The sequence below is a fragment of the Agelaius phoeniceus genome, assembly GCF_051311805.1.
Source record: "Agelaius phoeniceus isolate bAgePho1 chromosome 37 unlocalized genomic scaffold, bAgePho1.hap1 SUPER_37_unloc_1, whole genome shotgun sequence".
Classification (NCBI taxonomy): Eukaryota; Metazoa; Chordata; class Aves; order Passeriformes; family Icteridae; genus Agelaius; species Agelaius phoeniceus.
In genome coordinates this window covers 1-17,872 of record NW_027509868.1, presented here as the reverse complement: position 1 = coordinate 17,872, position 17,872 = coordinate 1, and the positions used below count along the sequence as shown (strand labels likewise).

Genomic DNA, 17,872 nt, shown 5'->3' with positions numbered 1-17,872 from the left:
ACCCAGGGAAAAGCCAAAAACTCACGGGGGAAACCCAAAAAATCATGGGGGAAAAGCCAAAAAAACACCCAGGAAAAGCCAAAAAAACCTCGGGAAAGAGGAAAAAATCACGGAAAGAGGGAAAAATCACAGGGGAAAGAGGGAAAAATCACAGGGGAAAGGCAAAAAAATCACAGGGAAAGAGGAAAAAATCATGGGGAAAGCCAAAAAAAAACACCCGTGGAAAGAGGAAAAAATCACAGGGGAAAGAGGGAAAAATCACGGGAAAGAGGGAAAATCATGGGGAAGAGGAAAAAAAAACACCCAGGGAAAAGCCAAAAAGACCTCGGGGAAAGAGGAAAAAATCATGGGGAAAGAGGGAAAAATCACAGGGGAAAGGCAAAAAAATCATGGGGAAAGAGGGAAAAATCAGGGGAAGAGGGAAAAATCACAGGGAAAGAGGGAAAATCATGGGGGAGAGGAAAAAATCATGGGGAAAAGCCTGAAAAACACCCAGGGAAAACCCAAAAAAAACCTTGGGGAAAGAGGAAAAAATCACGGGGAAAAGAGGGAAAAATCGTGGGAAAAGAGGGAAAATCATGGGGAAAGGCAAAAAAAAACCCAGGGAAAGAGGAAAAAATCACGGGGGAAAGAGGGAAAAATCATGGGGGAAGAGGGAAAATCATGGGGAAGAGGAAAAAAAAAACCCCGGGGAAAGAGGAAAAATCACGGGAAAGAGGAAAAAATCATGGGGGAAGAGGGAAAAATCATGGGGGAAGAGGGAAAAATCATGGGGGAGAGGGAAAAATCACGGCGGAAAGAGGGAAAATCATGGGGAAAGAGGAAAAAACCTTGGGGAAAAGAGGAAAAGAAACACCCAGGGAAAAGCCAAAAAGACCTCGGGGAAAGAGGAAAAAATCATGGGGAAAGAGGGAAAATCATGGGGGAAAGGCAAAAAAACACCCGGGGAAAGAGGAAAAAATCACGGGGGAAGAGGGAAAATCATGGGAGAAAGAGGGAAAATCATGGGGGAAGAGGGAAAAATCACGAGGAAAAGCCAAAAAATCACCCGGGGAAAACCCAAAAAAAACCTCGGGGAAAGACCAAAAAAACCTCGGGGAAAGAGGAAAAAATCACGGGGAAAGGCAAAAAAACACCCAGGGAAAGAGGGAAAAATCATGGGGGAAAGAGGGAAAAAATCATGGGGAAAAGAGGGAAAAATCACGGGGGGAAAGCCAAAAAAAACCTCGGGGAAAGAGGGAAAAATCACGGGAAAGAGGAAAAAATCATGGGGAAAGAGGGAAAAAAATCATGGGGAAAGGCAAAAAATCATGGGAAAGAGGGAAAAAATCACAGGGAAAGAGGGAAAAATCATGGGGGAAAGAGGGAAAATCACGGGGGAAAAGGCAAAAAACACCCAGGGGAACCCAAAAAAACCTCGGGGAAAGAGGAAAAAATCACGGGGGAAAGGCAAAAAAACACCCAGGGAAAGAGGGAAAAATCATGGGGGAGAGGAAAAAATCATGGGGAAAGAGGAAAAAATCATGGGGGAAGAGGGAAAAATCACAAGGAAAAGCCAAAAAAAACCACCCAGGAAAAGCCAAAAAATCATCCGGGGGAACCCAAAAAAACCTCGGGGAAAACCCAAAAAAACTCACGGGGAAAAGCCAAAAAACCCCGGGGAAAGAGGAAAAAATCACAGGGAAAACCCAAAAAATCACGGGGAAAGAGCAAAAATTCCCTCAGGGAAAAGCCTGAAAAACACCCAGGGAAAAGCCAAAAAACCTCGGGGAAAACCCAAAAACTCACGGGGGAAACCCAAAAAATCACGGGGGAAAAGCCCAAAAAAACACCCCGGAAAAAGCCAAAAAATCACGGGGGAAAGCCCAAAAAACAACGAGAAAATCCCCAAAATTCCCCAGGGAAAAGCCCTAAAAACAATGAGGAAAGCCCCAAAATTCCCCCAGAAAAGACCAGAAAAAACCCAGGAAAAAGCCCCAAAAAAATCCCCAGAAATTCTCAGGAAATCCCAAATTTGGGGTTTTGGGGACCCCCCCCCCCCCATCCCCTCCACCCCCCAGGCCCCCCCCCTCACCGTCAGTGGGTCCCCACGAGAACCCGGGCGGAGCTTGAGGGACAGACGGACAGACAGGGACAGACAGAGGGACAGAGAGGGGACAGACAGAGGGACAGGGAGGGACAGACAGAGGGACAGACAGAGGGACAGAGGGACAGGGAGGGACAGAGGGACAGAGGGACAGGGAGGGACAGAGAGACACAAGGAAAAGGAGGGGACAGACAGACACAGGGACAGAGAGGGCACAGACAGACAGACAGACGGACAGAGAGGGGCACAGGGACAGAGGGACAGACGGAGAGAGGGGACAGGGAGGGACAGAGGGACACAAGGACAAGGAGGGGACAGAGGGACACAGGGACAGAGAGGGACAGAGGACAGACAGATGGACAGAGAGGGACACAGGGACAGAGGACAGACGGACAGACAGAGGGGACACAGGGACAGACAGACGGACAGGGAGGGACAGAGGGGACAGAGGACGGGGAGAGGACAGACGGACAGAGAAGAGGGGACAGGGAGGGACAGAGGGACACAAGGACAAGGAAGGGACAGATGGACAGAGGGCCAGAGGGACAGACGGACAGGGAGAGAGGGGCACAGAGGGACAGAGGGCACAGAGGGCCAGAGGGACAGACAGAGGGACAGAGGGACAGACGGACGGACGGGGAGAGAGAAAAGCAAAGTCACGGGGGAGGGGTCTCAAGACCCCACCCCCCCCATCAAAAGCAGCGACAGCCCCGGAACCCCCCAGGAAAGGGAGAGAGAGCCCAAAATGGGGAGGGGGGCACTGAGACCCCCAGATTGGGGGGGTGGAATCAGAGCACAGAGACCCCCAAATTTGGGGGGGTTTGAAGGACAGAGACCCCCAACCCAGAACCCTTTAAGAAGAGCAGAACCCCCAGATTTGGGGACACCAAAAAACTCAAAACCCCCAAATTTGGGGTGATCAGAGGACAGAGACCCCCAAATTTGGGGGCTTTGAGGACAGAGACCCCCAAATTGGGGGAAGATCAGAGCACAGAGACCCCCAAATTTAAGGGCTTTGAAGAACAGAAGCCCCCAAATTTGGGGAGGGGGCAGCACAGAGACCCCAACCCAGAACCCTTTAAGAAGAGCAGAACCCCCAAATTTGGGGACATCAAAAAAATCCCAAAACCCCCCCAAACTGGAGGGGGTGGGCACAAAGACCCCAAATTTGGGGTGATCAGAGGACAGAGACCCCCCAAATGTGGGGGGGTGGAATCAGAGCACAGAGGACCCCTAAATTTGGGGGAGTTCAGAGGACAGAAACCCCAAATTTGGGGGCTTTGAAGGGACAGAGACCCCCAAATTTTGGGACACCAAAAAACCCAGAACCCCCAAATTTGGGGGGGGTGGGCACAAAGACCCCAAATTTGGGGACACAAAAAAAACCCAGAACCCCCAAATTTGGGGTGATTAGAGGACAGAGACCCCCAAATTTGGGGAGGTAGAATCAGAGCACAGAGACCCCAAATTTGGGGGCTTTGAAGGACAGAAACCCCCAAATTTTGGGACACCAAAAAAAACCAGAACCCCCAAATTTGGGGTGATCAGAGGACAGAGAGCCCCAAATTTGGGGTGAGGTCAGAGCACAGAGACCCCCAAATTTGGGGAGGTAGAATCAGAGCACAGAGACCCCCAAGTTTGAGGACACCAAAACACCCAGAACCCCCAAATTTGGGGTGATCAGAGGACAGAGAGCCCCAAATTTGGGGGAGTTCAGAGGACAGAAACCCCAAATTTGGGGGCTTTGAAGGACAGAGACCCCCAAATTTGGGGACACCAAAAAAAAACCAAAACCCCCAAATTTGAGGACACCAAAAAAAACCCAAAACCCCCCAAATTTGAGGACACCAAAAAAAACCCAGAACCCCCAAATTTGGGGTGATCAGAGGACAGAGAGCCCCAAATTTGGGGGGTTCAGAGGACAGAGACCCCCAAATTTGGGGGGGTGGAATCAGAGGACAGAGACCCCCAAATTTGGGGTGAGGTCAGAGCACAGAGACCCCCAAATCTGGTGGCTTTGAAGGACAGAAACCCCAAATTTGGGGGGTTTGAGGGACAGAGACCCCCAAATTTGGGGCACCAAAACCCCCCAAAACCCCCAAATTTGAGGACGACCAAAAAAACCCAAAACCCCCAAATTTGGGGTGATTAGAGGACAGAGACCCCCAAATTTGGGGAGGTGGAATCAGAGCACAGAGACCCCCAAATTTGGAACACCAAAACACACCCAAACCCCCCAAATTTGGGGACACCAAAAAAACCCAAAACCCCCAAATTTGGGGTGATTAGAGGACAGAGACCCCGAAATTGGGGGGGGTGGAATCAGAGCACAGAGACCCCCAGATTTGGGGGCTTTGAGGGACAGAGACCCCCAAATTTTGGGGACACCAAAACCAAAACCCCCCAAACTGGAGGGGGGGCACAAAGAACCCCAAATTTGGGGGTGATCAGAGGACAGAGACCCCCAAATTTTGGGGAGGTAGAATCAGAGCACAGAGACCCCCAAATTTGGGGGCTTTGAAGGACAGAGACCCCCAGATTTGGGGACACCAAAACACCCAAAACCCCCCAATTTGGGGACACCAAAACCCCCAAAACCCCCCAAATTTGAGGACACCAAAAAAACCCAGAACCCCCCAAATTTGGGGTGATTAGAGGACAGAGACCCCGAAATTTGGGAGGGTGGAATCAGAGCACAGAGACCCCAAGTTTGGGGGGTTTGAAGGACAGAGACCCCCAAATTTGGGGAGGTAGAATCAGAGCACAGAACCCCCAAATTTGGGGGCTTTGAAGGACAGAGACCCCCAGATTTGGGGCCACCAAAACCCCCAAACCCCCCCAAATTTGAGGAGGTGGGCCCCGGAATCGGGGTGGGAATTTGGGAATTTGGGTTGGGGTCTCACCCTGGCCCACGGCGACGCTGAAGGGGCTGCGGGGAATGGGGACCCCCCCGAAGGTGACGTGCACCAGGTGGGGACCCTCGCTCTGGGGTTTGTAGGAGCAGCGGAAGCCCCCAGACCCACGATCCTCCAGCAGCGCCTCGGGGGTCCCGCGGCGCCCGCTGGGGTCCACGATGGAGACCCCGACCTCGCCCGGGCCTGCACCTGTGAAAGGGAGAGAGCACCCCTCCTCAAATTAGGGTGGGAATGGGAGAATGCACAGGGAAATCCCCATAAAAATCCCCCTAAAAATCCCCATGGAAATCCCAAAAATTCCTACAGAAAACCCCATAAAAATCCCCATAAAAATCCCTAAAATACCTCCCGAGACCCCTCCTCAAATTAGGGCGGGAATGGGGAGAATTCCTACAGAAATCCCCATGGAAATCCCAAAATCCCAAATCCCCCAGAGACCCCGACCTCGCCCGGGCCCGCGCCTGTCACAGGGAGAGAGACCCCTCCTCAAATTAGGGTGGGAAGGGGAGAATTCCCATAAAAATCCCCATAAAAATCCCCGAAAATTATCCCCATGGAAATCCCCAAAAAATCCCCATAAAAATCCCAAAAATTCCTACAGAAATCCCCATAAAAATCCCCATAAAAATCCCCAGAGACCCCTCCTCAAATTAGGGCGGGAATAGGGAAAATGCACAGGGAAATCCCCATAAAAATCCCCATAAAAATCCAAAAATTCTCCAAGAAATCCCCATAAAAATCCCCAGAGACCCCTCCTCAAATTAGGGCAGGAAGGGGAGAATTCCAAAGAAATCCCCATGAAAATTCCCTCAAAAATCCCCCTAAAAATCCCCATAAAAATCCCCATAAAATTCCCTAAAATACCCCCCAGAGACCCCTCCTCAAATTAGGGCGGGAAGGGGGAAATGCACAGGGAAATCCCCATAAAAATCCCTAAAGTACCCCCAGAGACCCCTCCTCAAATTAGGGTGGGAATGGGGAGAATTCCCAAAGAAATCCCCATAAAAATCCCAAAATTCCTACAGAAATCCCCATAAAAAATCCCCTAAAAATCCCTAAAATAACCCCAGAGAGACCCCTCCTCAAATTAGGGTGGGAAGGGGAGAATTCCCATAAAAATCCCCTAAAAATCCCCATGGAAATCCCAAAAATCCCCATAAAAATCCCCTAAAAATCCCTAAAATACCCCCAGAGACCCCTCCTCAAATTAGGGCGGAAGGGGAGAATTCCCATAAAAATCCCATAGAAATCCCCCTAAAAATCCCTAAAATACCTCCCGAGACCCCTCCTCAAATTAGGGCGGGAATGGGAGAATTCCCACAGAAAACCCCATAAAAATCCCCGTGGAAATCCCAAAAATCCCCATAAAAATCCCTAAAAATACCCCCAGAGACCCCTCCTCAAATTAGGCAGGAATGGGGAAAATTCCCATAGAAATCCCCATAAAAATGGGGGGGTCACAGGGAGGGAGACCCCTCCTCAAATTAGGGCGGGAATGGGAGAATGTACAGGGAAATCCCCCTAAAAATCCCTAAAGTACCCCCAGAGACCCCTCCTCAAATTAGGGCGGGAAGGGAGAATTCCCCAAGAAATCCCCATGAAAATCCCCAAAATTCCTACAGAAATCCCCATAAAAATCCCCATAAAAATCCCCAGAGACCCCTCCTCAAATTAGGGTGGGAATGGGGAGAATTCCCATAAAAATCCCCCTAAAAATCCCTAAAATACCCCCAGAGACCCCTCCTCAAATCCCACTAGGACCCCCCAAAATCCCCCCCAGGACCCCCCAACCCCCCCCCAAATACCCCTATAGGACCCCCAAACTCCCTCAGGACCCCCCAAACCCTCCCAGAATGTCCCAGGACCCCCCAAACTCCTCCCAAACGCTCCCAAATCCCCCCCCCAGGATCCCCAGACTCCCTCAGGACCCCCCTAAATCCCCCCCAAATACCCCACAAACTCCCCCCAGGACCCCCCAAAATCCCCCCAAACCCCCCCAGGACCCCCCAAAATCCTCCCCAAACTCCCTCAGGACCCCCCCAAACTCACTCAGGACCCCCCAAATCCCTCCCAGGAGCCCCCAAACCCCCCCCAAATACCCCACAAAACTCCCCCTTAGGACCCCCCAAATCCCTCCCAGGACCCCCCAAACCCCCCCCAGCACCCCCTAAACGTCCCCCAGGACCCCCCAAAATCCCCCCCAAACCCCAACAAAACCCCCAAACCCCCCCCCCAAACACCCCACAAACTCCCCCTTAGGACCCCCAAAAATTCCCCCAGGACCCCCTAAACCCCCCCAGCACCCCCAAATCCCCCCAGGACCCCCCCAAAATCCCCCCCCCAGGATCCCCAGACTCCTCAGGACACCAGAAACCCCCCCAAATACCCCACAAACTCCCCCTTAGGACCCCCAAAAATCGCCCCAGGACCCCCCAAATCCCCTCAAACTCACTCAGGACCCCCCAAACTCCTCTCCAGGACCCCCCAAACCCCCCAAAATCCCCCCCAAAATCCCCCCAAACCCTCCCAGAACCCCCACAAACTCTCCCCTAAGACCCCCAAAAATTCCCCAGGACCCCCAAAAATTCCCCCAGGACCCCCCCAAACCCCCCCAGGACCCCCCTAAAATCCCCCCCAAACCCCAACAAAACCCCCCAACCCCCCCCCAAACACCCTACAAAACTCCCCCATAGGACCCCCAAAAATTCCCCCAGGCACCCCCCAAATCCCCTCAAACTCACTCAGGACCCCCCAAAATCCCTCCCAGGACCCCCCAATTTCCCCCCAGCACTCCCCAAACCTTCCCAGGACCCCCCAAAAACCCTCCCAGCATCCCCCAAACCCCCCCCCAAACCCTCCAGAATCCCCAGGATCCCCCCAAACCCTCCCAGAATTCCCCCCAAATTCCCCACAAATCCCCCCCCAGGACCCCCCAAACTCCCCCAAATACCCCACAAACTCCCCCTTAGGACCCCCAAAAACACCTCCAGCACCCCCAAACCCCCCCCAGGACCCCCCAAAATCCCCCCCCAAACCCCAACAAGACCCCCAACCCCCCCCCCAACAACCCACAAACTCCCCCTTAGGAGCCCCCCAAACACCCCCAGGACCCCCAAACCCCCCCCAAACACCCCCCAAACTCCCCCCTAAGATCCCCAAAAACCCCCCCCAGGACCCCCCAAAACCCCTCCAGGACCCCCCAAACCCCCCAAAATCCCCCCCGTGCCCACCGGCGCGTGCAGATGTCGAAGCTCGTGCTCTTGTTGGCCACGTTCCCCGTGGGCTCCAGCCCCGGCCCCGCCGCCGTCACCCCGCGAGGCGTCGCCGGCCGCCCGCCCCACCTGCACCTCGAAGGGGCTCTTGGCGATGTGCTGGCCCGCGAACAGCACCGTCACCTGCGGGGGCACCCCAAAATAGGGGGGGGTTACGGGGAGGGACACCCCGAAAAAATCCCGGGAGTGAGGGAGGAACGGGGGAGGCGGGGAGGGCCTGAAAAGGGCCCCGAAAATGGCTCAGAACGAGCCAAAAATGGCTCAGAACGACCCAAAAGTGGCTCAGAAGGACCCAAAAGTGTCTTAGGGGGCCCCAAAAATGAATCAGGACCCCATAAAATGGGGGGGGGGGGGGTCACAGAGAGGGACACCCCGAAAAAAACCCGGGAGCGAGGGAGGAACGGGGGAGGCGGGAATGGGGGGAGAAACTGCCCGAAAAGGGCTCAGAATGACCCAAAAATGGCTCAGAATATCCAAAAGTGGCTCAGAACCTACCAAAAATGGTTCAGAATATCCCAAAAATGGTTCAGAACGACCCAAAAATGAATCAGGACCCCAAAAACGGGGGGGTCACGGGGAGGGAGACCCCGAAAAATCCCGGGAGCGAGGGAGGAACGAGGGAGGTGGGGAGGGCCTGAAAAGGGCTAAGAATGACCCAAAAATGGCTCAGAACGACCCAAAAATGGCTCAGAATATCCCCAAAGTGGCTCAGAACCTACCAAAAATGTTCAGAACGACCCAAAAATGAATCAGGACCCCAAAAAATGGGAGGGGGGGGGTCACAGAGAGGGAGACCCCGAAAAAATCCTGGGAGCGAGGGAGGTGGGAAGGGCCTGAAAAGGGCCCCCAAAAATGGCTCAGAACGACCCAAAAAATGGCTGAAAATGACCCCAAAAATGGCTCAGAACCCCCCTAAGAAACATGCAAAATGTCTTGGGGAGCCCCAAAAATGAATCAGGACCCCAAAAAATGGGGGGGTCACAGGGAGGGAGACCCCGAAAAAACCCGGGAGTGAGGGAGGAACAGCCTGAAAAGGGCCCCGAAAAATGGCTCAGAACGACCCAAAAATGGCTCAGAACGACCCAAAAATGGCTCAGAATGACCCAAAAAAATGGCTCAGAACGCCCCCAAAATCAATGGGGAACCCCAAAATTCCCCAGAACCCCCTAAAAATTAACTGGAGACCCCCAGAAATGCCCCAGGACCCCCACCCCAAAATTAATCAGGGACCACAAAAAATGCCCTGAAACGCCCCCAAAATGAATCAGGGACCCCCAAAATCGGTCGGGACCCCCCAAAATGAATCGGGGACCCCCCAAAATCGGGCAGGGACCCCCCAAAATCGGTCAGGACCCCCCAAAATGAATCGGGGACCCCCAAAATCGGTCAGGACCCCCCAAAATCGGGCGGGGACCTCCCAAAACCGGTCAGGGAACCCCAAAATGAATCGGGGACCCCCCCAAAATGAATCGGGGGACCCCCCAAAATCGGTCGGGGACCCCCAAAATGAATCGGGGACCCCCAAAATGAATCAGGGACCCCCAAAATCGGTCAGGGAACCCCAAAATGAATCGGGGGACCCCCCAAAATGAATCGGGGGACCCCCCAAAATCGGTCGGGGGACCCCCCAAAATGAATCGGGGACCCCCCCAAAATCGGTCGGGGACCCCCAGACCTTGTGGACGCCGGTGACTTTGGGCACGTAGGACACGGAGAACGTTCGGTTCTTGTCATTGTTGGGCACCACCTTGGCCTGGGGAGGGGCACCGGGCTCAGAACCCCCCAAAATTATCCAAAAAAAACCCCAAAATTCAACTCATCCCCCAAAATTCCCACCCCCCCAAAAAAAACTCAAAAACAACCCCAAAATACCCCAAAATATGCCCAAAATCCCCCAAAATACTCCAAAATCCAACAGGCACAGGGACCCCCACCCTTAAAATCTTCCCAGACCCCAACCCTGAGCCCCCCCCCCCGCCACCCCAAATTTCCAGGAATTCCCTGGACTCTCCCCAGCCCCAAAACCCTCAACAAAACCCCAAAAACTGCCCCAAAAATACCCAAAAGCACCCCCAAAATACCCCAAACCCTCCCAAAATACCCCAAAACCCACCAGGACCCCCAAAGCCCCTGAAATCCACCCCAAAACTCCCCAAATCATCCCAAATCTCCCTCAAAATCCCCCCCAAAAACCCCCAAATTCCCCCTAAAATACCCCAAAATCCCTCCCAAACCCCCAGGACCCCCCAAAGCCCCCGAAATCCACCCCAAAACTCCCCCAAAACCACCCCAAATGTCCCCCAAAATCCCCCACACCCACTCCCAAACCCACCCAAGTCCATCCCAAAACTCCCTCAAAATACCTCAAACCCCCCCAAAAAAACCCCCCAAAAATACCCCAAACCCGCCCAAAATACCCCAAAACCCACCAGGACCCCCCAAAACCCCCCAAACTCCCCCAAACCATCCCAAATCTCCCTCAAAATAATCCAAACCCTCTCAAAATACCCCAAAACCCACCCCAAAGCCCCCGAAAATCCATCCCCAAATCTCCTTCAAAATAGCCCCAAAACCCCCAAATTCCCCCTAAAATACCCCAAAATCCCTCCCAAACCCCTCAGGACCTCCCAAAGCCCCCAAAATCCACCCCGAAACTCCCCCAAATCCATCCAAATGTCCCCCAAAATCACCCAAACCCACCCGAAAACTCCCCCAAAACCCATCCCAAAACTCCCTCAAAATACCCCCCAAACCCCCCCCAAAAAAACCCCCCCCCAAAATACCCCAAAAACCCTCCCAAAATACCCCCAAAACCCACCAGGACCCCCAAAACTCCCCCAAACCCACCCGAAAACTCCCTCAAAATAATCCAAACCCTCTCAAAATACCCCAAAACCCACCCCAAAGCCCCGAAATCCATCCCCAAATCTCCTTCAAAATACCCCCCCAAAACCCCCCAAAATTCCCCCTAAAATACCCCAAAATCCCTCCCAAACCCCCCAGGACCCCCCAAAGCCCCTGAAATCCACCCCAAATCTCCTCAAAATACCCCCAAAAACCCCCCGCAGAAAGAAAAACCCCAAATTCCCCCCAAAATACCCCAAAATCCCTCCCAAGCCCCTCAGGACTCCCCAAAGCCCCCCGAAATCCACCCCAAAACTCCCCCAAAATACCCCAAACCCTCCAAAATACCCCAAAACCCACCAGGACCCCCCAAAGCCCCCGAAATCCACCCCAAAACCATCCCAAATCTCCCTCAAAATACCCCCCAAAACCCCCCAAAAACCCCCAAATTCCCCCAAAATACCCCAAAATCCCTCCCAAACCCCCCAGGACCCCCCAAATCCCCCCAGGACCCCCAAATCCCCCCCAAATCCCCCCAATCCCCCCGACCTCCTCGCGGTGCCCGTCGGGGGTCCTCGACGTAGACCAGCACCTCGCCCTGCCCCCGCGCTGATCGTCTCCACCGTGAACTCAGCGCGCTGCTGCACCACGTTCCCAGGTGGGCTCGATCCCTGACAGAGACCCCAGACCCAAATTGGGGGTCCTGGAATGACCCTGGGGGTCCTAAACCCACCCCAAATCCACCCCAAACCCACCCCCAATCCCCGACCAGTCCCACCCAAACTGGGAGCGCTGCTGCACCACGTTCCCGGTGGGCTCGATCCCTGACAGAGACCCCAGACTCAATTTGGGGTCCTGAACCCACCCTGGGGGTCCTAAACCCACCCTGAGGGTCCCAGAGCTGTCCCAAGGGTCCCTAAACCCACCCTGGGGGTCCCAAAACTCGCCTAAACCCACCCCAAACCCACCCCAAACCCACCCTAAACCCACCCTGAGGGTCCCAAACCCACCCTGAGGGTCCTAAACCCACCCCAAACCCATCAATCCCCCCCAAACTGGGAGCGCTGCTGCACCACGTTCCCGGTGGGCTCGATCCCTGACAGGGACCCCAGACCCAAATTGGGGTCCTGAACCCACCCTGGGGGTCCTGAACCCACCCCCGAGGGTCCTAAACCCACCCTAAACCCACCAATCCCCCCCAAACCAGAGTGCTGCTGCACCACGTTCCCGGTGGGCTCGATCCTGTGGGACCCCAGACTCAATTTGGGGTCCTGAACCCACCTGGGGGTCCTAAACCCACCCCGAGGGTCCTAAACCCACCCTGGGGGTCCTAAACCCTCCCCAAACCCACCCCAAAGTGGGAGCGCTGCTGCACCACGTTCCCGGTGGGCCTCGATCCCTGACAGAGACCCCAGACTCAATTTGGGGTCCTGAACCCACCCCCGGGGGTCCTAAACCCACCCTGAGGGTCCTAAACCCACCCCAAACCCATCAATCTTCCCCAAACTGGGAGCGCTGCTGCACCACGTTCCCCATAGGGCTCGATCCCTGTGGGACCCCAGACCCAAATCAGGGTCCTAAACCCACCCTGGGGGTCCCAGAGCAATCCCAGAGCTGTCTCAGGGGTCCTAAACCCACCCTGGGGGTCCTAAACCCACCCTGAGGATCCCAAACTCGCCCTAAACCCACCCCAAACCCACCAATCCCCCCCAAAGTGGGAGAGGATTTGAGTCTGGGACCCCAGACCCAATCAGGGTCTTAAACCCACCCTGAGGGTCCTAAACCCACCCTAAGCCCACCCTAAGCCCACCCTAAAACCCACCCTAAGCCCACAGAATCCCAGGGGTCTTGGGGACCCCCTCTCCCCCACAGGCCCTGGACCTTTTTGGGGTTGAGTTTGGGGCTCATTTCCCACCCCTCACCCCCCAAATTTGGGGGTCCCAGGACCCCCCCTCTTCCCCACAGGCCTTGAACCTTTTTGGGGTCACATTTGGGGCTCATTTCCCATTTTCCACCTCCCAAATTTGGGGGTCCGGGGGTCCCAGCCCCCCCTCACCTGGCCCATAGGCCCTGGACCTTTTGGGGTCACATTTGGGGCTCATTTCCCACCCCTACCCCCAAATTCGGGGGTCCCAGCCCCCCCTCACCTGGCCCATAGGCCCTGGACCTTTTTGGGGTCACATTTGGGGCTCATTTCCCACCCTCACCCCCCCAAATTTGGGGGTCCCAGGGGTCCCAGCCCCCCCTCACCTGGCCCATAGGCCGAGCCTTCTTGGGGTCACATTTGGGGCTCCTCATCTCCCATTTCCCACCCCCCAATTTGGGGTCCCAGCCCCCCCTCACCTGGCCCATAGGCCCTGGACCTTTTTGGGGTCACATTTGGGGCTCATTTCCACCCCTCACCCCCCAAATTTGGGGGTCCCAGGGGTCCCAGCCCCCCTCACCTGGCCCATAGGCCCTGGACCTCTTTGGGGTTGAGTTTGGGGCTCCCCATTTCCCATTTCCCCACCCCTACCCCCCAAATTTGGGGGTCCCAGGACCCCCCCTCTTCCCCACAGGCCTTGAACCTTTTTGGGGTCACATTTGGGGCTCCCCATCTCCCACCCCCCAATTTTGGGGTCCCAGCCCCCCCTCACCTGGCCCATAGGCCCTGGACCTCTTGGGGTCACATTTGGGGCTCCCCATTTCCCATTTCCCACTCCCTCACCCCAATTTGGGGGTCCCAGCCCCCCCTCACCTGGCCCATAGGCCCTGGACCTTTCTGGGGTCACATTTGGGGCTCATTTCCCACCCCTCACCCCAAATTTGGGGGTCCCAGCCCCCCCTTACCTGGCCCATAGGCCCGAGCCTTCTTGGGGTTGAGTTTGGGGCGCAGGGGCGCCCCCGGTTTGAGCTTGGCCTTGGGGAACTGGCTCAGGTAGGTCATGACCGAGTGCTCGTCCACATTGGGGTCCACGATCTCCTCGGGGGTGATCACCTGTGGGGACAGGGACATCAGAACAGGGACATCAGGACAGGGACAGAGACAGGGGACATCAGAACAGGGACAGGGACATCGGGACAGGGACAGGGGACAGGGGGACATCAGAACAGGGACAGGGACAGGGACAGGGGACACCAGAACCAGGGGACAGGGGACATCAGAACAGGGACAGGGACACCAGCATGGGGACAGGGACAGGGGACGTCAGAACAGGGACAGAGACAGGGACAGGGACATCAGAACAGGGACAGGGGACAGGGACAGGGGACAGGGGACCATCAGCACAGGGGCAGGGACAGGGACATCAGAACAGGGACAGGGACAGGGGACAGGGACAGGGGGACATCAGCACAGGGCAGGGACAGGGACATCAGAACAGGGACAGGGACAGGGGACATCAGAACAGGGGACACCAGCAAAGGGACAGGGGACGGGGGACATCAGCATGGGGACATCAGCACAGGGACATCAGGACAGGGACAGGGACATCAGAACAGGGACAGGGACAGGGGGACATCAGCAAAGGGACAGGGACAGGGGACAGGGACAGGGACATCAGCACAGGGACAGGGACAGGGACAGGGACAGGCGACAGGGTCAGGGCCAGTGTCAGGGTGTCCCCTGCAGGAACAGGAACAGGCCAGGGCCAGGGCCAGGGCCAGTGTCAGGTGTCCCCAGTGTCCCCTGCAGGAACAGGGCCAGGGCCAGGGCCAGTGTCAGGGTGTCCCCAGTGTCCCCGTGTCCCCTGTGGGGTCAGGGACAGGGCCAGTATCAGGGGGTGTCCCCAGTGTCCCCTGCAGGGCCAGGGTCAGTGTCGGGTGTCCCCGGTGTCCCCCGTGTCCCCAGTGTCCCCAGTGTCCCCGGTGTCCCCAGTGTCCCCCAGTGTCCCAGTGTCCCCAGGGTCAGGGGTGTCCCCAGTGTCCCGGTGTCCCCCGCTGTCCCCCGTGTCCCAGTGTCCCCGTGTCACCTGGGGGATGCCCAGCCACTCCTCCGCCTGCTGCATGGCCTCGCGCGCGTTCTCCACGGGGCGGTTGGGGTTCCACGAGTCCCAGTCGGGGCACAGGCCTGGGGACACACAGGGGACAGGGGACACACAGGGGACACACACGGGGGACACACACGGGGGACACGGGGGGGACACGGGGGGACACGGGGGACAGGGGTCAGCCTGGGGCCAACAGTGCCACCAGTGCCATTCCCAGTGCCCCCAGCACCATTCCCAGTGCCATTCCCAGTGCTCCCAGTGCCACCAGTGCCCACCCCCAGTGCCATTTTCGGTGCTCCCCAGTGCCATTCCCAGCGTCCATCCCAGTGCATTCCAGTGCTCCCAGTGCCCATCCCAGTGCCCCCAGTGCCCATCCCAGTGCCCATCCCAGTGCCACCCCAGTGTCCCCAGTGTCCCCAGCCCTGCCATACCCGGGGCACAGCTGTCCACCAGTGCTCCCAGTGCCATCCCAGTGTCCCCAGTGCACCAGTGCCATCCCAGTGTCCCCAGTGCCATCCCCAGTGTCCCCAGCGTCCCTCACCCGGGGCACAGCTGTCCACCAGTGCCATTCCCACTGCCCATCCAGTGTCCCCAGTGTCCCCAGTGTCCCCCAGTGCCCATCCCAGTGCCATCCCAGTGCCATTCCCAGTACCATTCCAGTGTCCCCAGTGTCCCCAGTGCCCACCCCAGTGCCATCCCAGTGCTCCCAGTGCCCATCCCAGTGTCCCCAGTGCCATCCCCAGTGCTCCCAGTGTCATCCCCAGTGTCCCCCAGGGCCATCCCAGTGCCATCACCAGTGTCCCCAGTGTCCCCAGTGTCCCCAGCCCTGCCATACCCGGGGCACAGCTGTCCACCAGTGTCCCCAGGGCCCTCCCATTCCCAGTGCCCCCAGTGCCATCCCAGTGCCCCCAGTGCCATCCCAGTGTCCCCAGTGTCCCCAGGGTCCCTCACCCGGGGCACAGCTGTCCACCAGTGCCCCCAGTGCCCATCCCAGTGCCATCCCAGTGTCCCCCAGTGTCCCCAGCCCTGCCATACCCGGGGCCACAGCTGTCCACCAGCGCCCCCAGGGCCCATCCCAGTGCCACCCCAGTGTCCCCAGTGTCCCCAGTGTCCCCAGTGTCCCTCACCTGGGGCACAGCTGTCCACCAGCGCCCCCAGGGGCCCTCCCGCTCTGCCAGTCCTTGCTGAAGTTGGTGATGGGCAGCTGGGGCAGCCGGTTCTGGATCCAGCCCAGCAGCCGCTGCTTCGGCGTCTGGCGCTTGGCCTCCTCCTCATCCTCCTCGTCCCACATGGGCATGGAGATGGAGTAGTGCAGGATCAGCGTCCAGATCAGCCCCAGGATCAGCTTCAGGTTCCCGTCCACGATGGCTTTGCTGTCTGGGGGGGACATTGGGGACATCAGAGATATCAGTGACATTGGGGACACTGGGGGTGTCTGGGGTATCAGGGACATTGGGGACACTGGGGAGGGCACAGGGCCCAGATCAGCCCCAGGATCAGCTTCAGGTTCCGTCCACGATGGCTTTGCTGTCTGGGGGGACATCGGGGACATCAGGGACATTGGGGACACTGGGGGTGACTGGGGTATCAGGGACATTGGGGTACTGGTGGACACTGGGGATTCTGGGGACACCGGGGAGGGCACAGGGCAGGATCAGGGGCCCAGATCAGCCCCAGGATCAGCTTCAGGTTCCCATCCACGATGGCTTTGCTGTCTGGGGGGACATCGGGGACATTGGGGACACTGGGGACATTGGGGACAGCAGTGACAATGGGGACACCGGGACATGAGAGAGCAGGGGCATCAGGGGACAGGGAGGGACACGGCAGGACGAGGATGGGGGGACAAGGGGACACAAGGGGGGGGGGGGCATGGGATGGGGGGGACACTGGGGACACCCCGAAAGGACAGGGGACACTGGGGGACACCAAGGGACACCCTGCAGGGGTTGGGACACTGGGGACACCAAGGGACACCCTGCAGGGATTGGGGACACCCTGAAAGGACAGGGGACACTGGGGACACTGGGGGACACCCTGCAGGATTGGGGACACTGGGGACACCCCACAGGGACAGGGGACACCAGGGACACCCCATAAGGACAGGGGGACATTGGGGACATCCTGAAAGGGACAGGGACACTGGGGACACCCTGCAGGGATTGGGGGACATTGGGGACACCCCAAAAGGACAGAGGACACTGGGGACACCCTGAAAGGACAGGGGACACCAGGGGACACCAAGGGACACCCTGCAGGGATTGGGGACATTGGGGACACCCCACAGGGACAGGGGACACCAGGGACACCCCAAAAGGACAGGGGACATTGGGGACACCCTGAAAGGACAGGGGACACCAGGGGACACCCTGCAGGGATTGGGGACACCAGGGACACCCCCAAAAGGACAGGGGACACTGGGGACACCCTGCAGGGATTGGGGACACCGGGGCCACCCCACAGGGACAGGGACCCCGCAGGGGCCACCCCAGGCTGGTGACAGCTCAGTGCCACCACAAGGGGCGGGACAGGGACAGGGCTCAGGTCGGGGACACCTGGGGGACACTTGGGGACACCCCGAGGCCACAGCACGGGGTCCCCTTGGGGACAGGGGGCGCTGCCGGAGGTTTTGGGGTCCCCATGAAGAATTTTGGGGTCCTGGGCGTGTCCCCAAATCCCCATTAACACTTTGGGGTCCTGGGCGTGTCCCCAAGTCCCCATTGAGGTTTTGGGGTCCCGGATGTGTCCCCAAGTGCCCTTTGGGGTCCCGGGTGTGTCCCCAAGTCC

General features: G+C 57.3%; 1 protein-coding gene across 1 annotated transcript in view; it reads right to left on the bottom strand.

The window, feature by feature from the left end:
• The window catches only part of LOC143692775 (filamin-A-like), a 70,827-nt gene extending 54,370 nt beyond the window's left edge, over positions 1-16,457 (bottom strand). Inside the window, 12 exon segments of the mRNA XM_077173016.1 lie at positions 4,990-5,190; positions 8,236-8,311; positions 8,313-8,396; positions 9,949-10,026; positions 11,667-11,681; positions 11,683-11,721; positions 11,723-11,780; positions 12,659-12,665; positions 13,947-14,094; positions 15,068-15,165; positions 15,517-15,540; positions 16,238-16,457. Coding sequence (XP_077029131.1) covers positions 4,990-5,190; positions 8,236-8,311; positions 8,313-8,396; positions 9,949-10,026; positions 11,667-11,681; positions 11,683-11,721; positions 11,723-11,780; positions 12,659-12,665; positions 13,947-14,094; positions 15,068-15,165; positions 15,517-15,540; positions 16,238-16,382 — 973 coding nt within the window. The 5' untranslated portion in view covers positions 16,383-16,457.
• Positions 16,458-17,872: the final 1,415 nt, after the last annotated feature.